Source organism: Tachysurus vachellii, chromosome 13 (genome assembly GCF_030014155.1).
Source record: "Tachysurus vachellii isolate PV-2020 chromosome 13, HZAU_Pvac_v1, whole genome shotgun sequence".
In the NCBI taxonomy this organism is placed as follows: domain Eukaryota; kingdom Metazoa; phylum Chordata; class Actinopteri; order Siluriformes; family Bagridae; genus Tachysurus; species Tachysurus vachellii.
In genome coordinates this window covers 14,632,910-14,650,335 of record NC_083472.1, presented here as the reverse complement: position 1 = coordinate 14,650,335, position 17,426 = coordinate 14,632,910, and the positions used below count along the sequence as shown (strand labels likewise).

At 39.2% G+C, this 17,426-nt stretch overlaps 2 protein-coding genes across 3 annotated transcripts in view; both read right to left on the bottom strand.

Moving 5' to 3' along the window:
- Window positions 1-16,870, bottom strand: part of drp2 (dystrophin related protein 2) — a 148,012-nt gene extending 131,142 nt beyond the window's left edge. The window contains exon 1 of one of the 2 annotated variants that reach the window (XM_060884403.1): window positions 16,010-16,870. The gene's annotated coding sequence lies outside the window, so the exon portion shown is untranslated. The remainder of the gene's footprint in view (window positions 1-16,009) is intronic. The other variant, XM_060884405.1, reaches the window with a different exon arrangement.
- LOC132856391 (uncharacterized) lies at window positions 1,293-8,408 on the bottom strand. Its single transcript, XM_060885975.1, has 2 exons — window positions 6,982-8,408; window positions 1,293-2,371 (listed from the first exon to the last, which is right to left on the bottom strand). The coding sequence occupies exons 1-2, from the start codon at window positions 7,086-7,088 to the stop codon at window positions 1,657-1,659; spliced, it is 822 nt and encodes a 273-aa protein (XP_060741958.1). The 5' UTR covers window positions 7,089-8,408; the 3' UTR covers window positions 1,293-1,656.
- Window positions 16,871-17,426: the final 556 nt, after the last annotated feature.

Sequence of the window (17,426 nt, the reverse complement as noted above, 5' to 3'; positions counted from 1 at the left end):
AAATTATATCAAAACATTTGTCAGTAAGAACAAGAGAATTATGACTTCCTTTGATGTGTCTTAAATGCCTTTGTTCTTAAGTGCAATGAAACTCTCATATTAGTCAAGAACAGTAGGTGCAATTCATGCCATTTAGAAGACCACTTTAAGATGTTCCCTTATCTTCTCGTTACTGCGCTTCCCCTTGTTTGTTGCAGCTTCAGGGAAAACTAGAAAATAAAGTGCTATCGCTACAGTGTAACCCTTGCCAGTCTTCCTAGATGTGGCTTCTGCCATGTTTAAATTGATGTCTGTGCTACATAACATCTACATACTACATAACATGCTACATACATATCACTGTAAAACTAGCTTTGCCAAAGTGCTAATGTACAAAAAAGCCAGTTGTTAGTCTGAACTAGACTGTACACATATAATAATATCACTAAGCTGAATGATTCATTCTACGTCAAAATTGGTCTGAATTCTGATTAACTTAAAATCCTTGCATGATCTCTATTTCCATAGGAACAGTATTTAATTGGTATGAAAGTTAATAACTAGGAACTTTGGCAATAACCAGATGAACTATATGTATGCAAGCATTTTTGTTACACTATTGTAATATTGTGTAAATATATACCTTTACCTATCGTTTTTGACAAGTAGCATTCATTAATCTTAATATAACATTTATTATTACTTATAATTATTTTAGTAGGAATCTGAAATGTATTGTATGATAAAAATGGGGGAATAAAATGAGCATCTGCAACAACAAATTGGCTACAATAATAATCTAAACATACATTATAGTAAATAACAATATTCTGTATTGGCCACCTTCATGTCTCAGCAGTCATCAGAAATAGCTACAAATAGTCAATTTTAGTGCAAAACCTTTAGGTGTCTGGTAAACTGTCTAGTAAGCTGAAGATGAAAAGCAATTTCACCTTCCAGCATTACAATGAGCAAAAGCACCCAAATCAACAAAGGAAAGTATTAGTGTAGAGGTGTGCACAGTATTTGTGATTAAAAAAGATGAAGCAATTTTTTCGTTCTCAGAATCAGAATCAGAATCAGTTTTATTTTAAGTGTGTTGACTCACACAAGGAATTTGGTTCTCAAAGGTCTTGACTCTCAAAGGTACATACATAAATAACACAATACTACGTATACAAGAAAACAATGCAGACGATGAGATACAATATAGACAGAATGAGTATAAAATATGGATATAGAATGAATAAAATATATAAAATAAAATATGAATATGGACTATGAATGATCATTAATGTACATAAAGTGTGGGAGTGCAAATAAGAATATTGTGCAATATGCTTTTTGTGCAATATATAGCAGCAGTAGTGTGTGTAATATATACAGATGATGTGATGATTGACAGTCCTGATAATGCAGTACTTATGATAAGAAGCAGTGAATATAATTATGGTGAGTTGTTGATCAGGGTGATTGCCTGGGGAAAGAAACTGTTCCTGTGTCTGGCAGTTTTAGTAAACAAAGCTCTGTAGCGCCTGCCAGAAGGGAGGAGCTGAAAGAGGTTGTGTCCAGGGTGCGAAGGGTCAGTAGTGATTTTCCCTGCCCGGTTTCTGGTTCTTGTGTCGTACAAGTCCTGGAGAGTGGGCAGGGGGGGCGCCAATTATTTTTTCTGCTGTTCTAACCGTGTGTTGCAGTCTGTTTCTGTCCTGTTTTGTTGCTGCACCAAACCAGATGGTGATGGATGTGCACAGGACAGATTCTATGACTGCAGTGTAGAACAGCATCAACATCTCCTGTGGCAGACCATACTTCCTTAATTGACGTAGAAAGTACATCCTCTGCTGGGCCTTTTTGATGATAGAGTTTATGTTGCACTCCCAATTCAGGTCTTGGGAAATGGTAGTACCCAGAAACTTGAAGGCCTCCACAGATGACACCAGGCTGTTGGAGTCTCACCTGTTGTTTCCTGTCTGTCAGGAAGCTGGTGATCCACTGACGTAACTGACTGGAAGGGGGTATAGTGAGCTTTAGGAGTTTGGAGTGAAGAATTTCCGGAATTATTGTATTAAAAGCCGAACTAAAGTCAACAAACAGAATCCGGGCGTATGTCCCTGGGCAGTCCAGGTGTTGCAGAATGTAGTGCAGTCCAATGTTGACTGCGTCCTCCACTGAACTGTTTACATGGTAGGCAAATTGTAGGGGATCCAGCATCTGTTCTGTGACAGACTTTAGGTGGGCCAATACCAGCTGTTCAAAGGCAACTGTCTTCATGACAACAGATGTCAGAGCGACAGGCCTGTAGTCATTTAGTCCAGTGATGGAGGGTTTCTTGGGGAATGGGACGATTGTGGAGAGTTTAAAGCAGGAGGGGACTTTACACAGCTCCAGAGATCTGTTGAAGATATTGGTGAAAATAGTTCTTCGTATAAAATAGCAGTGTTTAAAAAATAAAAATTGACTTATTTGTACAGTAGTGTGAAAATGTTTTGGCCCCTTCCTGATTTATTATTATTTTTGCACGTTTGTTACACTTTTATGTTTCAGATCATTAAACAAATTAAAATATTAGTCAAAGATAACACAAATAAACACAACATGCAGTTTTTAAAGGTTTATATTATTAAGTAAAATCAAAATCCACACCAACCCCCCCGACTGACAAAGTGAAGTAGACCAAAAGATTATATCAAAAGTAATTAAGATCTATCAGTCTGGAAAAGGTTATAAAGCCATTTCTAAAGCTGTGGGATTCCAGTGAACCACAGTGAGAGCCATTATCCACAAATGGCGACAACATGGAACAGTAGTGAACCTGCCCAGGAGTGAACGGCCGACCACAATTACCCCAAGAGCCCAGTGATGACTCATCCAAGATGTCACAAAAGACCCCACAACAACATCCACAGAACTGCAGGCCTCACTTTCCTCAGTAAAGGTCAGTGTTCATGACTGCACCATAAAAGTGTGACATTAAAGTGTGACAAACATGCAAAAAAATAAAAAAATCAGGAAGGGGGCCAACACTTTTTTCACACCACTGTAGTTACAGTATTACTTTCTCCACCTTGATTAAAAAAAAAAAATTACCACCATGCTGTACCCTGGGTATGCTATTCTGTTGGTGTTTTTTATAAAAATTTTTACAATTATGAAAATATTATACCTTTTGTAATCATCTGGTCATAACACTTTTATACCATAACAATTTTACCACATGATTTAAGGTGATTTAGTTGAGCTTGGATGTTATTTGTGAGAAAGAGATTCTAACCACCCTACCCCATATCCCAGATGCCTTTCATTAAGTAAGAGACCATGCATTCTTTTAAAGCTCTTTGAGGACTATATGGGTGAAAACAAAATGATGTGGAATCTGTCTTGTGTATATATCCACTCGGAGGCATTAACCAGTTTGGTTCTTTTATTAAACACGTGAACATATGTGCTGTTTTCAGCCTTCGGGTTTCGTAATTTAGCGACCCCTATTGGTGACCTGTATATATTTACGTCGAGCACATGTTGTTCAGCCATTTTGTTGGTATTTGTATGAGTGCGCACACCTATGATACAAATCTCCATTCACACTTAATTTATTCTTGGAAAAAGCATTGTAAGTGTTTTCTAAATTAATTTTTTGATGTTTTGTTAGACTATAATGTTGTATTTGGAGATGTTATATGAAGGTACATGTGTGTACTATATACGAGACTTAAGTACTCCTCTGCTTGTTGGATTCATGTAATCTGGGCATTTATTGTTAAGAGTCTTTCAGCACATTTATTTTAAAGCCTGTGTGAACATTTGCATATGCATAAGGGAAATGTAAACTGTGTGCAATGTTGTTTACACTACTGCTGTGTATGGTGTTCTATTTATTGCTAAATTGTTTATGTTCATCTATACTTCCACTGTTGTCTTTTGCAGTTTTACACCGCTTCCATTAAATTACACTTGGATTTAGTTCAGTTTCAAGTCTTTTTTGGAGGAGTGTTAAGCTTGCTGCATAGCTATGTCTGTCTACACATAGCGAGGGCAATAAAGTAAAAAGACATCAAACTTCCAGATCCTAAGTGAAGTGGAGATGCATCATCTTCTCTCAAAAATGTCAAATGCTAATCCTATAAGTGTCGATCCAGAAGGCCTAGAGGTTAGGTCAGAATGTGCTGCATCATCTTCGTCATCCTCTTCAGGAAGATCAAGTAAGTCTTCAAGCAGCATAGCTGCAGCACAAGCTCAGAAGGAGCACGTAAAAGAGCTGCCTTCGCTAAACGAGAGATTGAGATGCAAGTTGAGAGAGCGCGCATCGAAGCTACTCTAAATGCCTTAAAAGAAGAGTGTAAGGCTGAGGCTGCGTCAGCGGAAGCTGAAGTGTTCGAGGCATTTGTGAAATCAGAAATGAATGAATCTAAGAGGAAAGAAATTAATGCTTCATCAATCCACCAGTCTAATGAACGAACAAGAGAATATGTTCAAAAACATTTTTCTTCTTCTGTAGATAATTGTCCCCAACCCGCAGATGTGGACCGTTCCAACTTTCGCTCAGTGCATCATATGGATTCTTTCAGTCAAACTCCAGTCACAGCTCAGACTCCCATTACAGCAAAGGCTAATTCTACAGATGTTTCTGAATTGGCTGCTTATTTATCTCGTCGAGATCTCATTACTGCAGGGCTTAAAGTGTTTGATGATCAACCTGCCAGTTATCTGTCATGGAAGTCCAGCTTCAACAATGCAATAGAGGGGTTGAACCTTAAACCTAGTGAAGAGTTGGATCTTATCAAGTGGCTTGGCGGGGAGTCACTGCAACATGCCAAACGTATCAGAGCAGTTTGTCAATAATCCAGCTGAGGGCATTGATATGGTCTGGCAGAGACTTGACCGAAGCTATGGTTCTCCTGAAGCTATCGAGGCTTTTCTGTTCTCCAGACTTCACGATTTCCCCAAATGTTCAATTAAAGACTGCAAGAAGCTGCAAGAGCTCAGTGACTTACTTCTTGAAATTCTAGCAGCAAAAAAGAAGTTTATCTACCTGGGCTCAACTTCCTTGTTACAGAAGAGGAATAAACCCAATCTTAGAGAAACTGCCTCATAGTATTCAAGAACAGTGGATGAGTAAAGGCTCTCACTACAAAAGAGATCATTCTGTTCCATATCCTCCTTTTTCCTTTTTTGTTGAATTTGTGGGTCAGCAAGCAGAAATGAGAAATGACCCTAGTTTTTCCTCTCAAGTGCCAGTACTGTTCCATTCAGAGTTGAGAACCAACATCCAGTTAAATCATGGAAACCTAAGGCCTCCTTTTCAGTCAACAGAACGCAGGTGGAGAACCCTCTCCCTTTTGAGCATTTAAAGGAGGATCCAGATAAGCAATGCCCTCTACACAAAAAACCCCATTCACTAAGAAAGTACAGAGCTTTCAGACTAAAATGCATTGTAGAGCGAAAGCGTATTTTGTCCCAGCACTTTATATGCTTTAGATGTTGTGCTTCAACAGCACATCAAGTAAAGTTGTGGTGCTTTGTGAGGAATGTGACAGTGATCAACTCATCTCAGCTTTACATGCAGGACCAGCTCCCTGGATCATAGCGAACTCTTCTACACCAGTGGATGAGCATGGTGGGGAGCAAAGTGCACATGCATCAGCTGCAACTACCTCGATGTGCACCGAAGTTTGTGGAGGAGGACTCGAAGGCAAATCCTGTTCTAAAATTTGTCTAGTAAATGCCTATCCAAAGGGACAACCTGAAAAGAAAGTGTGAATGTATGTGCTACTAGATGACCAGAGTAATGTGTCACTAGCTAAATCAACCTTCTTTGATATTTTCAAAATCCAAGGTGATGCTTGTCCGTATACACTTAAGACATGCTCTGGAACGACGTACAGTATGCTGCTGGAAGGAGAGCAAGTGGTTTCATTGTAGAGTCGGCAGATGGTGGAGTGAAATCCCAACTCCGGAAGCTGCACACAATCATATCCACCTTAGACCTGTAGCTGACAAGATTCCACCTCTTGAACATGATGCCAAAATTCTCATGTTGCTTGGCAGAGACATCATTCGTGTGCCCAAGGTACGAGATCAGTGCAATGGTCAGCACAACGAACCCTTTGCTCAACGCTTGGATTTAGGATGGGTCATTATTGGTAACGTCTGCCTTAATGGTGCCCATAAACCTGCTGTTTGTTCTTATAAAACCAACCTCCTTTGGAATGGACGTCCTAGTTACCTGACGCCATGTGAGAACAACATCTATATGAAAGTACAGTTGTCAGGTGAGCAAAACGAGTCTCCCATAAGGCCAACACATACAGATGTGAGCAAATCGATTTTCACTCAGACGGAGAAAGATTACAAGCTTGCTCCTTCAGTTGAAGATGAAGTCTTTTTAAAGATCATGCACAAGGAATTCTGTAAAGATGATGCAAAAAAATACTATATATATACTAGCGAGGGCAGTATATAATACACCGCCGAACACGTGCTTCGTCTCTCGCAAACTCTCTCTTCTTCGTCTCCTTGGACTCTGGCCTCTGTCACTCTCTGTGGCCCCCTAATGGTTGCATGTTTTATAACACACACAATAATATGTAATACCCTGACACCCCCTTTTATACAAATACTTCAGGGACATATTTCTGTCAACAGTATGAATTTAACATCATTCACATTATTTCCTCTTTTGCATTCAATAACTTTACAACACAATATTTGTACTGTTAATAACTTACTTTCTTTTAAACAATAAATAACATTACCATAACAGTACCTGATACTATGGCTACACATCAAAGCTCAGATATGTCTTACCATATTTATATTTTACTTCACTTAGCACTACTAAACATTCAACACATTGTAAACATTGTCCCCTGAGAATGTTTTAACCCCTCGACTTTCTTACAAGTCAAGACGAACAGCAGGTTTGCTTATTCTGCCTGACCTTGTGACAAATGTATTTGTTTTCACATTTTCAGCAGGTAATTCTGAGTCTATACTATGATTCACCTTGTGTGTGTCTGGTCTGAACTTGTCATTATTTCAGTCTTTTCTGGAACTTCTTCAGGCAATAACTGAATATGCCTGCGGTTTCTCCTCTCTCCCCTCTTTCTCATCAACGACTACATAAGATCTCGGAGTGGTGCTCTCTGCCATCACTGTCGCTGGTCCTTTCCATTTAGATTCCTCATCCAACTTCATCACGGAATCCCCAGGTTTCAAAACAGGTAAGTCTTTCACACCGTGTCGCCTGTTAAAATAGTATGCTTGATTTTCTTTTGCTGTTTTGTCATTCTCTTTCACCTTAGCTCTGTTTGGCCACTTTGGTCTGAGGTTTTTCTGTAGGGTAGGTAGAGTAGCGGATCATCCTGCTTCAATATGTGTTTTGCTGTCTGTACTGCCCGTTCCGCATGTCCGTTTCCTTGTGGATTGTGTGGGCTAGAAGTAATGTGCTGCATGTCATACATAACACACAAGTTTCTCCAAACTTCACTGGTGAACTGTGGTCCATTGTCACTAACGATTTGTTCGGGTATGCCTAACCTCGCAAACAAAGCTTTAAGTTTCAGTACAATGTGCTCTGATGTTGTGGTATGTAACAGAAGGATTTCCAATAATAATAGTCAGACACCACCAGGTATTGTTTTCCCTGATGCATACACAAGTCTATGGCTATTCACTGCCATGGCCTTTCTGGCAATGGGGTAGGCTGTAGTGGTTGTTTGTGTTGTGTACGTTTATGCTCAATGCAAAATTTGCATGTGTCTATCCTCTTCCTGAGATCTTCAGAAATCCCAGGCCACCACACAGTCTCTTTATCCCTTGCCCTGCATTTCGATAATCCTTGGTGTCCCTCGTGAATTCTGTTAAGGACCTCATGTCTCATTACTTTAGGAATGACTATGCGATTCCCAAGCACTAACAGTCCATCACTCACTGATAAGAAACTCTTCCATTTGTAAAAACACTGTATGCTGTTAGGGATGCTTTTTGTATATTCTGGCCATCCGTCTTTTACAAATTTCTCCACAATCAGTAACTGTTCATTCTTTTGTGTCTCTGTTTTTATTTCTGTCAGCTTCCGCTGTGATACCGGAAAACCTTTGATGACTGCATTCACATGACAACTCACGTCGGCTGTCAAGAAGTCCTCTGTGACATTTAATGGACTGTGTGATAATGCATCCGCAATGACCAAGGTTTTGCCAGGAGCATACTCCGCTTTTACATTAAGTCTCGTCTGACATCTCACTGGCACAGTGTCCAAGTCTTTACTATTGATTAGCGGTATTAGCGGCTTATGATCAGTGATCAGTTTGAATGTGTCCATACCTACTAGGTATTTGTAGAACTTTTCGCACACCCATATGCCTGCAAGGCATTCCTTCTCAATTTGAGCGTACCTTGTTTCTGAACTTGAGTCGTCTGGAACAATATGCAACCGGTTTCTAGTCGTTATTGTCCTTTTGCAGTAACATGCCGCCGACCCCGTAACTGCTAGCGTCCGCTGATACCACTGTTTCTTTTCCAGGATCATAGTGTGCTAGAACTAGTGCTTTAATGAGTGCATTCTTGAGGTTGCTGAATGCACTTTTCTGTGATTGATCCCATATCCATGCACTACTTTTCTTGAGCAGTTCATACAGTACAAGGGACCCCCTTCCGTTGCCAGGTTTGGAATGTATTTGCCCATATAGTTTATAAGGCCTAACCCTCTCCTCAGTTCATTTACATTTTTAGGCTCTTTAGATGCTTGCTCTGGCTAATTTAGCTAGGATTTCTTCTGTAGTGGGAAGCATGTATCCCTCTCTTTTTATGTTGTCATTTAGTTTGTTCAGTCCCATGCAAATTCTTACTGCTCCATTGGGTTTCATAACTGGAACCATTGGTGCACACCAATCTGTAGGCTGCGTGACTCTCCACTACACCTTGTTCCTCCATTCTCTTCAGTTCTGCTTGAACTTTAGGCATTAGGGGTAATGGCACGTTCCTTGCAGTGTGTATTGCATATGGCTCTGCACCTTCTTTCACGTGAATTTTCACAGGCTCTGTTTTCATAGTGCTGGCGCCCTCAAAAACTGTGCTTATTTGCTCTATTCTTTTAACCAGTCCCATTTCAGTAACAGTTTCTCTACTCAGAAGATTACCGACAGTTTCTCCTGTGATCACGTACACGGTAACGTCATACTTTCTGCCTATATGTTCCGCTTTTGAAGTAAACTGTTGCTAAAATGCTTCTTTCTGGGAATATTAATTGGTAAAACTATGGGTAACTTTGTCATTTTAAAGAAAGGTACTGATTATCCACATTACAGCCTTAAAACATAACATCTCAAACAATTCAAGGAAGTAATAATAGATTAGAATGACAAGGCATCTAGACACTTTACAAGGTTATATATTGTAAATACAATAACTCAGATACAAGATCGTATTTCCAACCATTTTCACCAAATAAACGTATATACACATCATGCTATTGTCGGAACTGATTAATTGATCAGCTTTTAATTGTTGTCTTCTGAACCCCGTGGAGCCGGGCCTGGTGGCTACACAAAAAAACTCTCACTGGAGAAGGTCAAAGAGCAGTTTGTTAAAAGGTTTCTCTGAGTTTGTAGTCTAATACATTGAACATATGACAAAAGATTTTTACAATCCATTGTAAAAGCCATTACGGGAAACCAAAAGCCCAAGACTCCCAGTTGCACTAATGCACTATAACTATTAATCTGAAGCCTATCATTAACAATTATTGGATCCCAAGTTCTTTCGTTGTTTCTAATAACCATGCCTAGATAATTATTTCAATATCCCTGTTTTTCAAATGGAAAAAGGTCATTTTCCCCTGAGTAAGCCAAGGTTAATTTCATTTGTTTTTGGGTTTTTTCCCCCAAGAATTTTATCCTTTTTATGTGTTTTTTTTTTATTTTTTTATTTTAACAACAACACAACCCAGTGGTACCGGCGTCTCACAGCATATACAACCACATAGGCCATATCACCTTATAATCTTTGGATATACACGTTCATACATAGACAGACAAGGTGCCAAAACAATATAATAATAGGAAAGGATAACAATAAAATAAAAAAAATAAAAAAAATTAAATTATTATTATTATTATTATTATTATTATTAATACAGCAGGGCATATCAAAGTAAATAACAGGGTAATTTTATAGACCAAGAATTAAAAGGATGTATCAGCTACTGAACATCTTCCAGAAATTTCCAAAAAGAAGACCAAGTTCACCAAAAAGCATCTGATCTTTGATGCAGATCACAAGTTAGTATTTCCAGAGGTAGAAGTGTGGCTGCTTGACTTATCCACATATTGAATGAGGGTATCTGAGGAGTTGACCACAGTAATAATATACATCTTTTCGTTAAGTATATACAAAAGTTCAGTACACTTTCTGTCACAGTCAAGGCACAGACCAGTTTTATAGTTCAGAAGGTAAACATTTGGAGATAATACAAAAGACTTTCCAATAATCTGAATAATCTTATGGATCTCTTTCCAGTAACCTTTGATTTTTTCACAATCCCAAAATACATGCATCACTGTGCCGATGTCCGTCCTGCATTTGAAACATAACTGAGAACAATTGGGGAACATTTTATGAAGTCGAACTGGAGTTAGATAAGTCCTGTGGATAAATTTATAATTTTGTTTGTGGGCCGATATTGAGACACCTTTGGGGAAAACACATGTACAAACAGATAACCACTCCTCATTACTAAAATTTGATCCCAAGTCCTTTTCCCATATTGCCCTCAGCGAATCAAAAGTTGAAGGACCAACATTAGACAGCAAAACATATAACTCAGATCTTTTTCTTAAGCATAAATGAAGAGAGGAGCTGTTTTTCCACTTCCGTGAGATCAAATTGTATATTTCCTTCTTTAGAGTATGACTCTAAAAAGTGCCGTAATTGCAGAAATTTATAAAAATCATTACTGGCAGGTGAAATTCCCACTTTAAATGACTGAAATTACCTCAATTGACCATTATCAAATAGATGGCCAAACTCAGACACTCCTCTTAACCTCCAGGGCAAAAGACCAATATTTTGTACGGTTGGGGGGAGATCAGGGTTGAGTGCGATAGGAGACTTAAAAGATATGTCATTTGGAATAGCTAAATATTTCTTAATATCCTTCCACACCAAAAGAGTATTTGACAAAATATTATTCAGAGATTCCACTTTTTGTATATTATGAATAAATGGCAGTGAACATAATCTAGGAAAGCATCTTGAATATTCAATCCCTGTCCATCGAGAATCAGATCTGTTAAGAAACCAGATAATCCAAATCATGTGTTTGATTTGTGCAGACCAAAAATATAACTGAAAAATATAGCTGCAAGCAGCGATGACGGGCCTTCGCACGTTTTTTTATCGCTATACGGTGCCTTCCAGAAAACAATGCACGGTGGGCAAGTGCATCAAGTGGGTAAATATCAGTGGACTATTTTATGTTGTTACTGACCCATTTGGGGACTGTAGGTAAATGAAACCCACATTTTAGACAAATGGAGGCGCTAGTGAGCCACTTAAGAGACACACCTTTGTCTGACCTTTTTGTCCACACTTAACAGCCGACAAATGTGATGTATGTGTCAAATTTCAAGTTAATCTAAGCACGCCAAAAGCCTTAAATATGCCTGAAATAAAAGTAAATCTGACACGATGCCATGGCAACAGTGTTTGAGATATCAAAAATCCGTTCGCAATTTCGCATCTGCAATATCTCTGGATCATGGTGGCCAAGTCTGGTCTCAATTGCATGAATCCCCTAGGAGGAGTATTTAAAAGTTTACCGCATGCAGCTGACAAAAAATCCACCTTTGTGACTGACACACTTCCTGGGGCCTGTAGGTGGCGCTATACCCGGGACTCACAATAAGCACATCGAGGCGATCGGAATCCTTGGCCGAACATACACACCGCGTGTCATCACAATAAGACATTTTTTGCTTTAGATATTAGACACTTTCTATTTCTCTGAATTCGCCATAACTTTGTCACCTCGCCATGGCAGCACCGTTCGAGATATCAAAAATCCCTTCGCAATTTAGCAAGTGCAATGTCTCGGCATCATGTTCACCACGTTTGATGTCAATCGCATGAATTCCCTAGGAGGAGTATTTAAAAGTTCACCACATGCAACTGTTGTGACTGACACACTTCCTGGTGCCTGTTGGTGGCGCTATGTCCGAGATTCACAATAAGCACATCGATGCGATCGGAATCCTTGGCCGAACATACACACAGCGTGTCATCACAATAAGACATTTTTTGCTTTAGATATTAGACACTTCCTGTTTCTCTGAATTCGCCATAACTTTGTCGCCTCGCCATGGCAGCACCGTTCGAGATATCAAAAATCCCTTCGCAATTTAGCAAGTGCAATGTCTCGGCATCATGTTCACAACGTTTGATGTCAATCGCATGAATTCCCTAGGAGGAGTATTTAAAAGTTCACCGCATGCACTTATAAAACAATCCAAAATGGCCGACTTCCTGTTGGGCGGAGCTCAGTTTAGAGCGCGAAAGTTGTTCGGGTCGATGAGATCTATATGCGTACCAACTCTCGTACATGTGCGTACATAATTGCCCGATCTGTGCACCAATGTTTGTTTTTGCATTACAGGGGGCGCTACAGAGCCCCCCGCCACGCCCGTATTCCAACCTTTGTCCAATCCTAGTGTCGCACGACTCTGACGTGTGTGCCAAACTTCAAGAGTTTTCGAGCATGGTAAGGGACCCCAATTGGCCAATGTGTGGGGGGAAGAAAAAAAAATAAAAATAAATACTCCCGAGGTAAAACAATAGGGCTTCGCACCATTCGGTGCTCAGGCCCTAATACTCCCGAGCAAAAACAATAGGGCTTCGCACCATTCGGTGCTCGGGCCCTAATAATACTCCCGAGCAAAAACAATAGGGCTTCGCACCATTACGTGCTCGGACCCTAATAATAATACTCCCGAGGAAAAACAATAGGGCTTCGCACCATTACGTGCTCAGGCCCTAATTAGGGAGAGATTCCCTTGGTTTCATCAAAACAGAAAGTTTGAGTCTAGGTTTTTTATGATTCCAAATGTACTTCGAAATTGAGGAGTTAATCCTTTTAAAAAAAGTCTGCACTTAAATAACATGGCAAATTTTGAAACAAAAAATTCAGTCCCGGAAGAATATCCATTTTTATAACATTAATCCTACCAAAAAAAGAATTTGGAAGAATTGACCAATCTGATAGGTTCTGATTAATTTTCGTAATTAACTCGGGATAGTTGGCTTTATACAAATCGACCAAATTAGGCGTGACATTGATTCCCAAATATTGAAATCCAGAAAGTGCTAAATTAAAAGGGGATTTTGTAATGGCTTCGGGGGGAGTGTGCAAATACAGTGCCTGAGACTTGTCTAAATTGATCTTATACCCTGAGAAATTACTATATTTTTCAATTACGGCAAGAATTGCTTCAGTAGAGGTCTCGGGATATTTGAGATAGAGAAGAACATCATCTGCATAAAGGGATATACGATGTTCCTCTAGACCTATTTTAATTCCATGTATATTGATATTAGTTCTCACAGCAACAGCCAATGGTTCGATAACCAAAGAGAACAACAATGGCGAGAGTGACGACAGCCTCTGCTTATTGCAAATCTGTCAGACAACATTCTGTTAGCGCCAACTTGAGCCATAGGGTTGGAATATAAAAGTTTAACCAAGCCGATAAAATTAGATCCTAGTTCTATTTTTTCTAATACTGCAAAAAGAAAAGGCCATTCCACCCTATCAAACGCCTTTTTCAGCATCAAGAGATGCAATGAAGGCAGGTTCTTTGGTAGCATTCAAATGATCAATAATATTCAACACCCTACAAATATTATCAGTGCCATATCTGGACTTCACAAAACCTGTCTGATCTGGGTTGACAATGTAAGGCAAAACAGTTTCAAGCCGGCGAGCTAAAGATTTGGCTATAATTTTATAATCCACATTGAGTAAGCTAATTGGGCGATAAGAAGAACAATTCACTGGGCCTTTGTCTTTTTTCAGAAGCAAGCTGATCACCACCAATGACCAGGATTCAGGCATAGAATTTGAATCTAAACTACTATTTATTGCCTGCATTAAAATTGGACAAAGCTTGGGTCAGAATTGCTTATAAAACTCTAATGGAAACCCCTCTGGGCCGGGAGCTTTACCAGTTGGCATAGATTTCCAAATTTCTTCCTTAGTAAAAGGGGCATTTAAAGAAGCTCTAGCATCTTCCGAAAAGCTAGGAAGGGAAACCTCACATAAAAAATTGCAAATTTTCACTGGAGCCGCTGGACCCAGCTATATAAAGAGTTTTGTAAAAATCAGAGAAAGCAGTGTTAATGTCCAAGGGGTCAAAGGTCACTCTGCCTTCAAATGTCTTAACTGCTTTTATGGTTCTTTCGTTCTCCTTTTTTTAAGATGATACGCCAAAAGGTGACTTGGCTTGTTTCCAAATTCGTAATAACGCTGTTTACTGAAAAATAATAGTTTTTTAACATGTTCTGTATGATCTAGATTAAGTTTGGCTCTGGCTTTATTTAACAAAATCCAATTAACTTGAATTGGGAGTCTTATGTTGTTTTTCCAGAAAGTATACTTCAGCTTCTAATTCTTTACTTCTTTTGGTTCTGTTTCTTCATCAGAGAAGCATAAGCAATAAGGTAGCCTCGCAGCATGGCTTTGGCAGCATCCCATTTTACCGCAGGGGAAACTGGTGAATTGATTGTCCTGCCAATATTGAATTATTTTACGTTTAAAAAAGGAGTGAAAGTTAGTATTGTTTAAGAAAGAAGTATTAAATTTCCAGTAGGTTGAATTCTGAATTGATATACTAATATCTATCTCTAAATAAACAGGACCATGATCAGATAACACAATAGGGCCAACATAACAAGAACTCACATGATGTATACATTCAAAAGGTATGAAAAAATAATCCAGTCTTGAATAGGAATTATGAGAGTGAGAATAAAAAGTAACAGCTCTCTCCAAATGTCCTCCAGGCCGAGGTTTTTACAAGAGTTGCGCAAAATATGTGAGGATTTACAACCAATTGAGACCTGGGGTGCTGATTTATCCAAATTTCCATCAAGTACGCAATTGAAGTCACCTCCCAAAAAACCATTGTTTTTGCAATACTGGTTAAATTTCAATAGCGCATGAGACATAAAATTAGGACACTCTATATTTGGGGCGTATACATTTCCTACAGTAATGTGTCTTCCGAGAATTAAACCTGAAATCAACACAAATCGTCCTTCGGAATCATATTCTACATGCTGGAAAATGAATGGGATGTTTTTATGAATAAGGATTGCAGTGCCCATACTGTTTGACGTGTATGAGGAAAAATAAATCTGACCAACCAAATCTCTTTAACTTCATATGTTCTTTATCAGATAAATGAGTTTCCTGTAGCAGCGTGATAGATATATGTTCTTTTTTAAGGAATGTTAAATTTTTCTTCCTTTTAATTACATGGCCCATGCCCTTTACGTTCCAAGTTACTAATTTAAGTGTGTTCAGCATACAGAAAGTGTAGAGTCATAAGAGTAACGTGCAGAGTTATACAACAGATTATGCCAGTATGATGCCAGTATGAGATACCAAATGCAAACTGAAGAGTACCACAAAGAGAACATAAAACAAACCCGAAAAGCCCTCCCCCCAAGACCCCATCCCCAAATGATGAGGCACAGATGATATCAAGAAGTCACAAAATAACACAAGGCGCCTTGAAACAGCCAATAACATAATACCACCAAGTTAAACGGCCGCGTCACGACCCGCTCCACTAACGAGTAATATACCAAACATAAAACAGTGATATGTGAAACCATTGGGATAATAATTATTAGAATAAACAAATTTTTTAAATTTGAACTAAAAAATAAAAAACTACCCTTTCATAACCGGCACGTATAGATAATATTTGAAACCTTACAAACCTACGAGGCGGGCAATAACATTTTGGGTTACCTTAAAGAGTTATATCGTATACGTCCAATGGAATCGTCAGTTTTTTCCTCCGAAAATCAAGTGCAGACCTCAAACAGAAATCAAAATTTAAACGTCCAGAGAATAAAGGAAAGCCTTGGCTGACTTTGGATCTTTGAACAGTGTAATCTTCCCATTGTGCAGACACCTGAGTCTGGCCGGATAGGCGAAACCCCGATACACACCGCGGGCGGCCAGAGCTTTACCCACGGTCGCAAACTCGCTGCGTTTCTGCAGCAGGCCACAAATCCGAGTAGAATCGAAGCTCCGAGCCATTGTGAGTAACAGTCTTCTTCAGGGCCAATAATGCATAATTTCTTCTTTATCAGTAAACCGTAGGAACCAAACTAAAATACTTCTCTGAGCTGAATTCGTATTGTTAGATGCAAAGGTGGGAGATCGGTGGACCCTCTCGATGTCCAATGCAGGGAAGTCAACAGGCTGAACTAACCTTTTAGGGATCATGTCTCACAGAAATGCCGAGAGTGAGCCGGAACCTTCCGACTTCTCTGGCAGACCCACTATTTTCAGATTCTTGCGAAGGCCTCTTGTTGTGTATGTAGTAAGAACAAAGTAGTCACAGCCAAGGTTAACAATCTTTTCTTTTACTCCACTTCTTCACACGCGCTTTTTCTCTTCTTCTCCACATACATACATACGCTGTTCAATCGCATAGGTGCATAGTGCCACTAACTGGAAAGGAGGTGTATTGCACTATACCACATATTCCTCTCTTGTAAGAAATAAAACTCTGCACTGTAGCACCATAATATCAGTACTTCATGAACAATATATGTAAACTGAAACAACACGAAACATGTCTTTCCTTTAAGTAGCAAACGTAGAAAATAATAATCTTCCATGTGATCACATGGCAAGTACGTATGTAGCAAAATCTGTAGAAATGTAAATCATAATATCACTAATGACCTAAACATGGAAGTAAATAACAAAATCCATAGATAAGTCAAATCTAGACTATCATGTAAACAGAAAGTCTAATCAGTAAGTCACAATTCAGTCTTATGACAAAATAGACTAGTAAATTAACTGCAGATACAATCTTCAGGGAACAGGAACAGAATAAACATGTTCACATCGCTGTATCTTTTTTTTTTAAAACACATAGTCTCCAGACCATACTGGGGCATGTCGCATCCTTGAGACCTTTGGAGAGAGGGGAAGGGCTTGCACAGTTTCAGGTGATTCTGAGGTGCTCGGCAGCAAACAAGCATCATCAGGCTGTGATGTAGGAACACTTGAATTGGCAGGAGGTGTAGGTGCAAGGTGGATGGCATTCCACACTTTACCATCGGATAACAGGTAAGTAGCAGGACCTTTCTGAGCTACCACTTTAAAAGGTTGGGTGAACTTAGAACAGCCTTTTGCAATAAACCTA